The sequence below is a fragment of the Tachypleus tridentatus genome, chromosome 11 (assembly GCF_004210375.1).
Source record: "Tachypleus tridentatus isolate NWPU-2018 chromosome 11, ASM421037v1, whole genome shotgun sequence".
NCBI lineage: Eukaryota > Metazoa > Arthropoda > Merostomata > Xiphosura > Limulidae > Tachypleus > Tachypleus tridentatus.
In genome coordinates, this window is record NC_134835.1 from 40,657,074 (window position 1) to 40,672,612 (window position 15,539).

At 33.2% G+C, this 15,539-nt stretch overlaps 1 protein-coding gene across 1 annotated transcript in view; it reads right to left on the bottom strand.

The window, feature by feature from the left end:
* Window positions 1-6,802: 6,802 nt before the first annotated feature.
* Window positions 6,803-15,539, bottom strand: part of LOC143231472 (neuropeptide receptor 15-like) — a 39,445-nt gene continuing 30,708 nt past the window's right edge. Inside the window, 1 exon segment of the mRNA XM_076466011.1 lies at window positions 6,803-7,503. Coding sequence (XP_076322126.1) covers window positions 6,816-7,503 — 688 coding nt within the window. The 3' untranslated portion in view covers window positions 6,803-6,815.

Below are 15,539 nucleotides of genomic sequence, written 5' to 3' on the forward strand. Positions count from 1 at the left end.
TGCTAGAAGCAAACTGATCACCAAGCGAAAAAAATGATTCACAGATATCTTCACTATTTAAATATGCTCTCCCAAAAGATGAATCGGAGAAAGTTCCAAATGGTAATTTTGCCAAATATTTTTGCTTCAGAGGATTGGGTTTTAATTTACCAGTAGTTGTTCACAAAGCATATCATTTTGAAATATTGAAAGTTGCTCATGAGATGTCATTTATATATCAACAAAGCATATCATAAAAGCAGGATAAATTTCTTTTCAGCAAAAATTGGGCAAAATGTTTCTCAGTTTTATAAAACTTGTCTTACCTATTAATGGATCGGAAAACCTAACCAGGAAGGTCCTGTTGCTTCTTTGAAAACTATCCCAGTTTCGACGAACCTCCTATTCGTGTGATTGTCTGTTGTGTTGAACCTTACAAAATAACAATAGTGCTGATGCGCTTTCATGTGTTATGTAATTTTATGATCATGAGGTAATTTGTACTGATTGTATTATATACTCTTATGATAACTGAAATTGTATAATGTTTATAATAATATATTATATTTAATGTATTGTTGCAAATGTATATATAATATCTTAGCTAAAAATTGTCTAATGCCAATTTTTAATTCTCTAAGGAGGGAGGTGTGATGGACATACTATTGCATATTTATTTTATTATCAGTGTTTGTTCAGTTTAATATATATTCAAAAATGCATGTAACTTATTCTGTTAAATCGGTAGTGTGGAATTCCCGCCTATTCACTAAAACTGTAGAAGATTCTTGGGTATAAGAATCCACAATATATGTCTTACGAAAGTATTTGCGTGTCACGGCTAGGCTTGGCCAGGTGGTTAAGACGCTCGACTCGTAATCTGAGGGTAGTGAATTCCCATCACGCAAAACATGCTCGCCCTTTCAGCCGTTAGGACATTATAATGTGCGGTCAATCGTTGATAATAGAGTAGCCCAAGAGTTGACGGCAGAGGGTGATGACTAGCTGCCTTAGACTTCTAAATTAGGGACAGCTAGCGCATGTAGTCCTCTTGTAGCTCTGAGCGAAATTTAAACTAGCGTATCTTCAGTGTTGTTGTGTCAACTAAAATTTCGAGAACCTTGCCTAAAGTTTAGAAATCGACGCGCCAAGAAACAGTTATTTATATTGTTGGCTTACTACACTTGGTACATTATTAATCGGGAAATTACAGATACTTGACCATCATAGATTTCGAACATTACAAAGCATTTACTTTGATGAATTCACATCGGATATCAGTAATATGACGAAAATATTATATAACTTCAATGGTGAAAGTCAGCTGTAAAAGGCATGAAACCAATGAAAAATATAGAACTAGCTAGCTCCCTGTTAAGTGAGTTGTATCTTCGTTAACTCGGAATTAATTCGTTCGTCGTAAATCTTCGATAAGATATCAAGGCAGTTCCAGACTGGAAAGAAGACTTAATATTATTTGTAAGCTTGTAAACCCTTTTAAGTAAATCCCTATTTACATAAACTGTATATAATAACTGTTATTAGAAATTGTATTATTATTTGTATATTGAAATATACTTATATTAAAAATAAAACTGTGTATCAATATTGTGGGTAAACATCATAAATTTGATACATTTCTACATATAATTAATTTCTAAATTAAAATTTAACTCAGTTTCAGGCTATTTGAAATGGCAATATGTAACATAATGAAATGGAGGCTTGTCCGACATAAATTGTAATAGGTAATAGTTCTCAGAGAGAGTTATATTAAAATTTGCATATATAGTAAACTCTCAGTTATCAGGAGTAATTACTGGAGGGAAAGTGGGGACAACGATAACACAAAAACACGGTGTTACAGATTATACTTTATCCCAGATTAGCTGCCAATTTATTATGTTACATATTACGATTTCAAATAGTCGGAACTCTTAATTTTAGTTTAGAAGTTAATTGAATATCGATATGTATCAAGTTTATGATATTTGTCAACAAGATTGATACACACAAGTTTCTTTCTCAATATAAATATATTTTAATTGACAAAATGAAAGAACAATACAATTTGTAATAATGGTTATTCCTAATAGTAATTACAAATGATGGCTTATATACAAGAGTTTTACAAACTTACAAATAGATGTGAGTCTTGTATTTCGTTTAGAACTTAATCTTTTATCGACTTTCACGAAGAGCAAATTATTTTTCGTTGATAAATCTGTACACTTCTCTTGACAGGTAGCTAGCTTGACTGACGACAATATCTAATGTCCTCGTAGAAATATTAATGTCCGAAGTAAATTCAGTGAAGTTAAACTTCTCATAATATTGGAAATATAAAAAGTTCCTGGTACAATTCTGTAGTTTTCTAATTAATAAACGTTAATCACAATTATAGATTCCGAAGCTTATAGTATACTGACTGATAATATTCCGTCACTTGGAGCGTTGGTCTATATAGTTTAAGACGACATTCTCAAATGTTCAACAATCTTCGAAAAATAGTAGCGTTTCTGAAAAACAAATATTGTTGATTCTTACTCTCAAGAATCTTCTACAAGTTTAGAGAACAGGCAGGACTTACGCAATATACATCCAAAACATACGCCACATGCATCAAACTGAAACTAACGCAAGTACTGAAATAAAAGTATAACGGTAAATCCATTACAACAGATAATACAAAACACACAAAGAAAACTTAGTTCTATGCATATTAGCAAAAAGTAGCGAAACGAATTTTCATACAACTCATATTAAAACGTTATGTATAACATACAACATGACAGGCTTTACAGCAGTAATATAAAATAATCGTTTAAACATTTGCATAATGAAGTTACAATGTATTTCACTATTTTATTATTGTTAATTTTTATCATTACACTTTTTATTATAATATTATTTTACAGTGCTAGTAAAACTAAACTAAATTTCCCAAACTGTCTGAATTTCTAAATATTTTGCTAGAATTAAGGCCGAAAAACACCAGCCACAAAAGCACTAAACTAAATATACAATACATTTTTATCATTATAAGAAAGAACGTAAAACTGTATATTGAATTAATTGTATTAATTACTGGGTAAATTTTTAGTTACATACTTTGTAAGTAATTTTTTTGGTCAGAGGTTAATGTTGATAAGCTACGTTGATGATGGTCAAATAGGCGTCATTCTCAAGTAACTTTGTATGAAATCACAAAGCGTAGACCTTCATGATGTTCAGTTATAAATTAATGATAAAAAAGATTGATATTTTACATCTTGAAATTTCTGAAGTCTGAAAACGTCGAAGAAAAGTGAAAAGTATGTAAGTGTTTTCATATACATAATGTTGTTTTCAAGATATATTCGAAGGGTTTTTCAATAATACCGTAACAGGCTGCTTCTAATGCACTGCTATTGTATGAGAGTGTGGTGTGTAGCGCACAAATACACAAATTGGATTAGATTAGTTACTAAACAGGAATAATTTGATCCGTCTATGAAAAGACACGTGACAAATGCAAGCCACATCCACTTTCATTATTGTACTTTATTTTAACTGTAAACTGCTTCGACAAGATGACAATACTGGTCGACATAAGAAGCAGTTTTATTGCACAAGACACTGGCGAGAAACAAGTAAAAATAAACGGGTTTTGAAAATATCCAGAATAAAAGCCTCTGTTATAATATTGCAATTTCTTGGTTTCCTGCAACTTTTCAACTTTGATGTTTTCACTTATTTAATTTCTACATGTTACGTATATAAGTTCATGTGGTCGTAACTTCTGTGTCTCTTTTTAAGTGATAGTTTAGTACATTTTTAGATTCGTTTTTCCTAAGAGTCGTGCTTACTATTAATTATATATATGTGTTTATTTTTTATTTCATACTATTTGTTCTTATTAAAATTATTTTAGGTTGAGGTGCATCGTAATAATAACAGATAATTATAGTGCTGGTCAAGAGTTTGATCATGTTAGTAGCTAATATATAATTGTGTAAATAATTGATTATGTTAGTGACTGTGGTGGTTATAACACAATGTGATTGATTTATTTTAGTTAGTGATTTCGAGAAGATAGAAAAGTTTTAAGATATGGAGTTGAATCAGGCTGTATATCAATTATTACGATTTATCTCGGACGAGTACCTGATTCATTATGTTACGTATTGTAATTTCAAATAGCTGGAAAGTTTAATTTTAATGTAAAAATTAATTGAATATCAAATTTATGATATTTGTCAATAAGATTGATACGCACAATTTTCTTTCCTAACACAAATATACTTTAATGTTCAAACGACAACACAATTTATAATAACTGTTATGACAAATATTGGTTTATAAACAAGAGTTTTACAAACTTAGAAACTATATTGAGTCTTCTATCTAGTCTAGAACTGAATATTTTATCAACGGTCCAAGTTCACAACGAGAAAATTAGTTTTGAGTTGATATTGTTACACCTTACTGAAGCTAACTAGCTTGGTTGGCCTCATGCAACTTATAAGCTGACTTTTTACCTACGAATATATTTAATGTTATCGTAGAAATACTGATATCCGGAGTTAGTTGACTGAAGTTGAACAATTTGTAATGTTCGAAATCTGTAAACGTTCCTGGTCAAATAGCTGTAGTTTCCCAATTAATAAGCGTTTGTCACAATTATAGCTTCTGACGCTTATAGTATACTAACTGTAAAGAACAAACAATATTCTGTTCTGTCTTTTGGCTCATCGGTTCATATACTTTAAGGTGAGATTCTTGAATGTTCAACAACGTTCAAAGACATGCTAGTGTTTTCGTAGACCATATGTTGTTAAACAAGCGGGACTTGTGCAATATACATCCAACAATATACATCACATGCATCAAACTGAAACGAACGTAGGTATTAAAATAAATACGTAACACTAAATCCGTTACAAGAATGAAATATTGGGATCCGTGTTACCTGTAGCGCTTGTTCAGTTATCTGGTAGAAATAAACCTATTTTAGGTTTGTCCCGGTATTGATAAAAATATTTATGTATCACGTGTAAGATAGACCTACAGAAAGTGTTCAAGTTCGCAGAAACATTAAAGGAGGAATTAAACTAATTTTTTATTGTTACATGGACTAAACGGTGAATTATTATTATCAGATAATTAAAACAATCGTCAACCAAAGAACAGAATTACAACACTTGTATCAAGAGTGGAAGATTATTTTAGTGTAAATAAAACATAACTTTGGCTAATCTTTACTTGTAGAAGGTAACGACCGTGAGGTCAAAGAAACAGAGTGAAGCAGTTGTTTTTATTAAGCAAAACGTTACAGAAAGGGCTATCTGTGTTCTGCTCCCCAGGCGCATGAAGCCCGGTTTTTAGCAGTATAAGTCCGCAGAGATATTGCTGTGTCACTGGTAACTAAAGTGAAGCATCATTTCAAGATGGCGAAATTATCACTATTAGGACAAGTTCAGAGAGTACATTATAAAAAATTAAAAGAAGTCCAAAAAGAAGGAGGGAAAACATCAAATCATTCAAAGAAGAACAAGACAAAAGTAATAAGGAAAAATAACAAGAAACAGACAGAAGATTAGAAAATTGTGATAGGAATGTAAAGTGAAGAGTTAAAAGAAAGAGATGTAATATTTAAAAAGGAATTGAAATCAGAAAGAAATCTAAGTGAAGAGCGGATTGATGGAGCTGTAGACAATCTATACAGAAACTGCAACAAAAAGTTCTAAGAATGTTGGTAGAGGTCAGCAAAGTACAAAATTACAATAAAAAAGTCAAAAGCAAAGTAGAAAGAGACGTAAATGATGTTAAAAGTAAGCTACAATAAAGATCATTACTGAGGTAGAAAAGAAAATCAATAACAGATTAGAACATCTACAAAACTAATTATTAAATGAGAATATTAAACCAAGATTTCAAATCAAAATAACATCTACTGCTATATATGAAATACGAAAACACATTTGGCCAACACCTGTTACCGCTATTGATGCGTCACTTGTCATAGAATGATCTCCTTGGATTACTCCAGCGCTGACACTACCAAATTTAGTTCCAAACTTTAGCTGAACAGTTCAACCTCAGACAATATAGAAACAAAAGAACTTTGATGGAAAGGTGTCGTGAGAGTCATACTAAGCTCATATAGAAATAAATTTCACTCTGAAGGGCTAGAAACGTGAACACCAAATCATCAGTTCTGCTGCCCATCTGAAAGGAACAATATTAAATAATCTTTCATTTACCAAATTATATTACTCAAACTTTTCTCGCGAAATGATATCACGGGTAGAACAATAATTATATAAATTCTATATTTGGTAAGATATGAAAACTATAGTACTTTCTTAACTGCTGTCATGACGACATACAAACATACAGTCATTACCGCCACAGAGGTCTTTCCTGGTATCATGTACCTGAAAATTAACAAAAATTTCTTGATAGAATTGATACTGATAGCGATAAAGCATAAAACAAAAAAACATATATGAAACTAATTATGTTCACGTGTTTAAGAAACATGATATTAGATTCTAAGTATACTTTACAATTTTAGAATAAATGTCATATTTGTTTTTTAATTAGGCAATTCTTTCTGGAATGGCCAGAAATGACGTCCTATAAGCAGGAGCGATCATAGTCATTCTGGATCCCCGGGTAAAATTCAGTAAATGGGGTCCCATAATCATAAGAAAACTCAGAGGTAGAATAAAAACCTTAGCATCGGGAGCCTTTACATGTGTGGGGTTCTGGGAAATTGCTCAGTTTGCCCAATAGTTAAGGCCACCTATGCTGGCAAGAAAAAGCACCTTACCTTTGTCAAGCATGTTACGTTACACTTCAGTAACAGTCGTTTTTAAACTTTTTGTGGTCTTGTTTCGACGACTGAAGAAATTTGCGGTGATATAGTTTATCCTCTTGGCCACAGAGGTGTGACAACATAGGATACTACGAAACTTCTGGCGAAATTTTTCACTGAAGATACTGTAAAGTAGAGGGTTACAGGCAGAGGAAACGTATATCATAATGTTGACAAAGATCAAGTACGACCAGGTTTCTTGGAAATGGGTCTCAGAGAAGGTGTTGTAAAACAACAGAACTTGATGTGGAGAGAAACTGAGAAAATACACGGTGACACCTGCAATTAGCATTTTTATAACACCACGTCGTGCTCTCATGGTTCCGACAAACATTTTCTTTCCAAGACTTGGCTCAATGGCTCGAAAACTTGCCTTGCTGAAGAGATGTTGGCCAATCTTGATGTAGAGGATGACTTGAAGAATTAATGGAAGTAGATAAAAGCTTGCAAATTCTGTGTATTTGAACAGCCATAAAAACAGTGGTTGTGGAAAGAGCATCAAACATGGAGTAAAACCAGGCTCTACTTCGTAAAGCTTATGCAAAAACAGATTTGGAGAAGCGCAGACCATAGCTAGAGGCCAGATAGAACTAATAGCAATGAGGATACGACGTCGACAGCAGTAAATGTGAGCCTTGATTGGATGAATTATGGCAATGTAGCTGAAACAGTAAAAAAAGAAAAAAATTAATCTTGCCACGTGACAAACGCAAAATATATTTTTAAACTTGTCTTGTTTATCAAAATTATTATACGCTGTCATCTAGAGGGAAGTATATGTAACTATTGTTAACGTGATCTCGTTGATAAAATTGATGATGGACATAGATTCTCGGAGCGTGAATTTTGTTCATGGATAATTGTTTGGTAGAAATTTTAATTTTTCTGTAGTCTCATAGAGGTTATTCCATGGATTTTCACTTCGTTGATTTCAAAAAATGAGAACTTATAGGCAAATGTAGGGTCTATGAAAAAACAACATGATTTTACTTGTGCTTTTAGAGCATACACAGTATTAGGCTTTTAAATATTGTGTGAACACAAGGACAACAGATCAAGCAAATTATTTGAAGGGTTTAATTTCCTTTGGAGCCAATCGTTTGGAACGCACTGAACTAACAAGATATGAGGATTAACACATTGCATAAAACATCATTTATCGAATCGAAAACATGTTCTAACAGTTTAACATTAATAGAAAATAAACCAAAACATGGTTCATTATCAATAATAAGTATCCCTGAATTCTTAAAGATTTAAATGTATAAACATTCAGTATGATAATTGTTGTCTAAAACAATTATATAAAACAGTTGAAGTGATTGCTTTGCCATAAATATGATTTTTTGTTTAAAGTTAAGATTTTTTCCCTATATATATTAAAAATTAAGCAAATACATATGCACGTAGCTTAATTCATGTGACTAACTTGAGTGTTTATGTTGGCCCATTATTTGCTTTTTTTCTTCAGCGCAAAGCTACACAATGAAATATCTACTCTTTTCACTGGGGAAGGCAATGACCACAACACTGAATTATGCATTTTCAGTCTATAAAATATCAGCCCATAAAAGTACATGGTCGGAAAAAGGCAAATGTTAAATTGTACAATTAAAGAAATGTTTTTTTTTTTAAAAAAAAAGGAAATAAATGTAGGGATGGCTACTATTAATCCTTCGGATGCAATACAATCAAGATAGTATGAATGAACTTTGCATCATGCCTGCAAAACAGCAGGCACACAAATAAGTAGAATATTAACAGACAAAAATTGGATAAATTAACGTAAATTGCTATATGTCAATTCTTGACTTATTTCACTGCAATATTTCAATTTATATGTTTCTACTATCTTCTGACAGGGGCTGAAGTTATAAGTGGTTTTCTTGCTGTCAGTTTTCATTTGTATCTTGCATCCGACAACAATTCACTTTTTGTGTTTATGAATGCGATTATTTGCCAGTAAACTCCTTGTACAGTTTCTAAGCTAGCAGGACCAAAATTGACAGATTGACTAGGGGTGAAACGGGGATGTATTTTTTTGTTTTTTTTATATCTATGTGGCGTAGTTCCCCACCCCTAATAAAAGTGTAGGATCGATTGCTAAAATGCTTCCTAAACATGATGAAGAACTAAGAGTAAGTCTTCAGGGTTGATAATCACGAATCTGACAGAATTGTATGATTCTACTTTCCCCCCTCCTCGGGAGGGGTGCACCAAGTTTGAGACAATATCCATACTCTCAGTCACTAACTAGGGGGACCAAACGTTGATTACAACGTCTTCACTGTGACGTTTTTGGTTTTATATAAGTAGCAAGCGGAGGCGCCATTCACACGTTAAGGGTCGTAAGAATTGAATGTGTAGTTTGAATTAGCAAAATTAAATCGAAATTTTGTATTGATGTGCAATAATATATTTCACACGATTTACTTTACGACTACTTTATTCCACATTTACTTTATTTCATATTACACTTTGTATTTTTCACACTTTCTAAGTCAAAATAAAGCGATTTCTTGTTGAACTTGCTCTTGAATAACCAAAATAAAATTTACCATGTGCAAGAGTTTTCAGGTATAGTCGTGGCACTTTATCGGTCTGATCTTGTTCTTTGGTTGCCGTTTGTTTTGGCAGAAATGTGAATGTTTTTCATTTTGAATGAAAAACTTAGAAATAAAATAAAATTTGGGAATTTAAACTGGTCTAATACAATGGAGTCATTAGCTAAACAAACATATTTTTGCAATGAGTGTAACCCAAGGTGAATATGACCATGTACCTAATGGCCACTCTGTGACATATTTCTTGGCCTAATGTATCATCTTACTAAATTTAGTTGAGATTGGTCCAAGGAACACGTAGTAGTCCGGAGACAGACACACAAGCAAACACTTTTAACTTTTATATCCTTAGATTAAACTAATCTATATTGATAGGAAATTTGGTATTCTCAGTTGCGTTGGCAGGAAAGAACAGTCCTGCTTATAAACATAGATTCAAATGCAAAACGAGGTTTTAGATTGAAAATTTTATTCGCCCAAGGAACATAAAATATATTGAACACAATAGTAAAAAAAACATCAGTCTTTATAGAAAGAATAAAAATATAATCGAGTGGCTTACTTCAAATAAATATCTGAATCAAAATCTGAAGATATTCTACAGCAAGAAGTTGTTCTATTCTGGGAGAACATAACGTTATATACACAGAAGAAATAAAATCATCCCGCTCACAGCACAGACATTATCCATGTTAATCGCTGACTCAAGTAAAACTAGAGAAAACTTAACTCTTCAGCATTCGTGAAGTTAAACACGAGACTGTTGTCTGAAAAAGAAAATATGTCCCCACAATGCCCATCTGTCAGTGGGAATAATCATTTTACAGTTTGATTTTACTATTACTGCAATAACGTTCACTCCCACATGGCTTCTTGATCTTGACATATAATAAACGTAGTAACTCTCTCTGTTTGTTGAGGTAATTCTTCAGCATTTCCACTTTGTAGATATTGGCAGTGCTACACACCAAAATAGAACACAGCAAAGTCGTACTTGTCCAACGTTATGATACACATACAGTAATCCCTCACGCATTTTCAAGTTTATATGCCATTTAAGTACTGTATAATCAACATAAAGTGTTAACATTGTACCATGACAGTAGTGCGAGTAATATCTGACAGATGCTGCAGCTACAAGCAATACTTTCTTTATCATGTACTATCTTTCTTCAGGATCTATCAGTGCGTGACTACCATATGTAATTACACGTCTTACTCTGTTATATACCTGTGACAATGCTGCTTCAATGCTACTATATATAGCATCACCATCCAGAAGGTTGTTGCTGTTGTTTTGAATTAAGCACAAAGCTACACAGTGGGCTATCTGTGCTCTGCCCACCACGGGTATCGAAACCCGGATTTTAGCGTTTAAGTCCGTAGACATACCGCTGAGCCACTGGGGGGCATCTAGAAGGAATAGATAGATTTGTCAGGGGTATTCTGCTACCAGTGTCTCCACTAAAGAACATTTTGTGTAAAAAATGTACAGTTACCACAATAATTAATTTAAGATGTTTTTCAACAATCTTTGAAGGGTCTGCCAAGATACTCTCCCTTTTACAAGGTGACTAGACAACCCAAACAATGATATTAAGAACTTTCTGAAAGTCTTAAGAATTCCATCTTTCGCCCTACTCTAAATATAAAAGCCAGCTGTAACCATAATGCTCCAGGAAAGCATGTGTAATGATTCTTTTATTAGATGCATAACACCTGTGTCGATGTGTTCACAAGTTATGGTTGTCTGAATAAATGACCATGTGGTCCCCAAACATATTGTCATATTTGTTCGGCAACTCGCTGAGTCTCTGCCACTGTGATAAATTCATTTTGCTTACACCGTCATCAACCACTGATCGTAGATGTTCTGACAGCTTTTTATAATCTTTAAGAAATTATGAGATGGACGGAAGTAAACCTATACAACTAATGCCATTCACTTCCACTTTACGTACTGTCTTGATAATCATTGCAGTAAGAAGCTCGATCATGCATTAGTTTCATCACAACATCAGACAGCGACGCTGTGATTCTCTTCTCAATGTAAGCTAGTTCAGTTCCTTGTTTCTGGGGTTGGTCTGGTTAGCATTAGAATGTATTTACCATGGAACTCACAGTTGACCTCTACGACCCGCTGCGGTTCTAGCAGCACCACTCTTGTTTCAGAATCATTCTCGTCTGCTTCATTGTTCGCTATCTTCAGAACTCAGTGTTTGTTATACATCTTGGTGGCGAGACAGCTTCAATTGGTAAACAGTGTCCCATAGTTGCACCTTCCAGTTTCATTCAGCTGGTAATTGGTGATAGAAACTGGATGATGGACTTCTCTAGTTTGCAACAGTCTTGATGTCCTATAGATAATTCCCTACTCGATCTTAGGATCTTGTTGATCCTTAGTCACCAGTGTCTTCTGTGAGAAAAGGGTAATAGTCAGTGACAGAATCCTTTCGACAGTTCTGGATGCCCTTGTATGTGGCTTTTCTTCCTTAGTAGACATAGATGGCTCTTTGCATCATCAGCCAAAGACACATTCAGGAAGGAAAAAAAACTCTTAAACTTCGCTACTTTTCCAGACTGTAGTCTACTCTTGATGCTAAACCGCAACCTTATTCATAAGTCTTTCACCTAGAAAGGTATTTCTAAGGTTTTCTGATGTACGTGATTAAGTAACTGTAGAATAAGAAGGAGCAAAGAAAACTCCCTGTTATAACTCAGAAAAACTCCACAATATAAACAGTGGTCAGGGCACCAAATGTTCTTCCTACTACCTAATAACCAAGTGCACTAACCGTCAAAAGGTTTATTTTGAATTTTGCGCAAAGCTACACGAGAGCTATCTGCGCTAGCCGTCCCTAATTTAGCAGTGGAAGACTAAATGAAATGCAGTGAGTTATTACTACTCACCGCTAACTCTTGGGCCACTCTTTTACCAACGAATAGTGGGATTGACTTTCATATAATAACGCCCCCAGGCTGAAAGGGCGAGTATATTTGGTATGACGGGAAGTCGAACTCGCGAACATCAAATTGCGAGTGGAGCACCCTAACCATCTGGTCATGCCAGGCCCACCAAAAGGTAATAACAGTTCTACTAATAAATATAGGTTTTAACACCAAAGGAGTTACCAACCATCAGATTGAAAAATTGACATATTCGACAGAGTTCCTGAAATGAGAATACGCAAAATTCAAAAGAAGTAAAAATCAATTTTGATTTTCTAGAACACGAAATAAAAAATAGAAGAGTACAAGAAGTCGGTTAGTACTTCTGGATACTTTTGAAGAGCAGTTTAGAGAAATTATCCAGAAAGTCTGCTCTTGATAAAGAAGCCGTGAAGCAATCAACATATACAGAAACAATAATATTATTTGTCTCTGAGGTGAAAGTAGGGATAGCTTTATATCTAAAGTTAAATACTAAATTTTTGCTAGAAAGCCGCAAAACAGATCTCCATCAATTTCACCATGAAAAACGCCAAAAAACTTCGAACTGTGATACATGTCTAGAACTTCTGTAACTAGTACACGAAATAAGTTCATTCTTGTGCAAAACAGTTTTTATGTGTATGAGAAAGCTTTCTAAAACTTCTCAAATATTTCGGAGAGTTTGGTAAACTGAAGAGTTTACTTTTACGGACTAAAGGAAAATATATATCTTCTAGGTGTCACACGATCACTATGTGGCCGTTTTGTTTTATATAGATCATTAAATCTTTATTCATAGGAAAGTTTGATATATACAGAGTGAAATATTTCAGTATTATTGTATAAATAGGTAATGAAACTAGTCTGTATTGATAGGAAAGTTGGTTAGACCATGTATAGCATGATTGATATTGTATAGATCGTGGAAATAGTCTCGCAGCTTCATTCATGGTTTTCTTATCAAAAATATTTTTCTTGTTATTTTTTTGTGTGGTCTCTCAATAGTTCGGTTCAGATAACACGATAAAAAGCAAGGTTTACTGAAAGTGAGAAGTAAAATAAGAAAACGTACTATGCTTTCATTGAATTGAGATTCATCGTTACAGCTTTGGTCCAGTTTTTAGCATATTGATTGGCTGAACCAAAGCATTATTGTCAAGGCAGCTGGTTCTAAGAAAAGGACGTGAATCGAAATAATATAAAGAAATTTTGAGCTTCTTAAAGTTACAGGAATTACCCAAAGATCCTCCTTTTGGATAAATAGGTTAATTTCACACTTCTAGGTTGAAAAATTGCCATGAAACGTTTGTATCTTTGTAGTATCACAAAACCAGAATGGATTAGTGCAAAGTTCTAACTGTCCTTTTTTTTTAAATAACCTCTTCTGTGACAACCAGAGAACAACTAGCATACTGGCCTAACTTCTATGTTGTTGTTTTTTTATTTCTGGATGTGAGGAAAGGAACAATGGCGTACTTTAGTTTGTGAACGCATAGGACGAGAATATTTTAACCCCCTTGCGCTCCCCATACACACAATTAAATCCTACTGAACCTATAAACGACTATATTGACCAATTAAGGATACCAATACCGTTAAGCGGTGAAACTTTTACTTGCCAGGAGCTGACAAATAATTTAATGACAACATAAAATATTCATCGGTATTTGTTTGTGCTAAAAAAATCCTCTTCCGAGCTTCCTGCTCCGCCAGTATATCAACTACAGTGTCGAAACTTGATTCTGGTAATTCTCGTTCATGTTCAGCTGTACTGTAGATAAGTTCTTTAACGGGTCTTAAGGCAATGTATTTCCCAAGGGTTTATAGAGCCTCTCGTTATTGGTTCATGTGGGATCTCAGAAATTTCCACGCTGGCCATAAGTATATTAGGAAACTCATAGTTAGACATCTGAATACATACTTCTAATCTGAACTACTTTAAAACGGGCTTCTAAGCATAAAAAAGTATTTATTTCATATACTACAGAAATGGGAGGATAAAGTTCAAGATATATGTTTGTTGTTGCACCGCAGAAAATATATACTAATATTTTTTATTTTGGTAAATAATTAGTAACTTCAGACTGACATATTAATGAAATAAAGCTAATAATTAACGATACATAATAAATATTTAAAATGAAGCTGTCACTGTTCCAGTCACAAAATACAATGAAAGTTACTTTGCTTAATCTGACTGTATAAAGATAAAATACTGTGAGACTGGGAACGTAACTATTTACCCTTTTGGATGTTTTAATAAGTAAAAGTGAGGGAAAGTTAAAAATATCTATTTACCGAAAATCATTCACACGAAACATTGTGACACTGATTTTCAAAAAATTGTTACATTTTATTCTTATGTGGTTAGAATTTTAAAATGATGATGTAAAGAGAAAGATATACAGAACCAGTTGTTATTAATGAAGTGTATAACTGTAGAAAGTGGTTTTGATCCTGATTTTGTTGATAGAGCTGTCAAAAAATTAAAAAAACGGGAATATGAATATTACATTAAAACCAAATACTGAACAAAATAAAAATAAATACACTTATACCTGGTTTATCTTATCCAAAAAATACAAAAATTAAAAAAACAAAATATCTTTGCGATATGCAGACCGATCAACAAGATTAGCCAGATTCTTGATACAACTAAAGACCAAATTGATTTAATGGAAATAAAATGGTATATATATATATGAAATAACAGATAGAATACTCAATACTGTTTGAAGTTTGTAAAACTTTTTTATGGAAATCATTCTTTGAATTACCATCATTATAAATCATATTGTTGTTTGTATATTAAAAATATTTTCGTTAAGAAAGAAAATTGTGTGTATCAATTTTGTTAGCAAATATCATACGTTTGTTATTTTTCTGCATTCAATTAACTTCTAAGTTCAAATTGAACTCTCTGGCAGTTTGAAGTGGTAATACCTAACTTATGTAACATAATAAATCGGAGACTAGTCAGAGATAAATTATAATACGTAAGATAATAAATTGGGGGCTCATCCGGGACCTGAATCAGAGACAAAGTTCATTTTAAATTAAAATCGAAATCTTAATTCAATTTATATTTACCAGAGCCAACAAGAGTTTATCATGTCTGATTATCTAGGTTTTCTTGAACCACCCTCCCCTAAGCAACTAGAAAGATATAACAAAAGTGAATTACTCGAATTTTCCAAAATCGT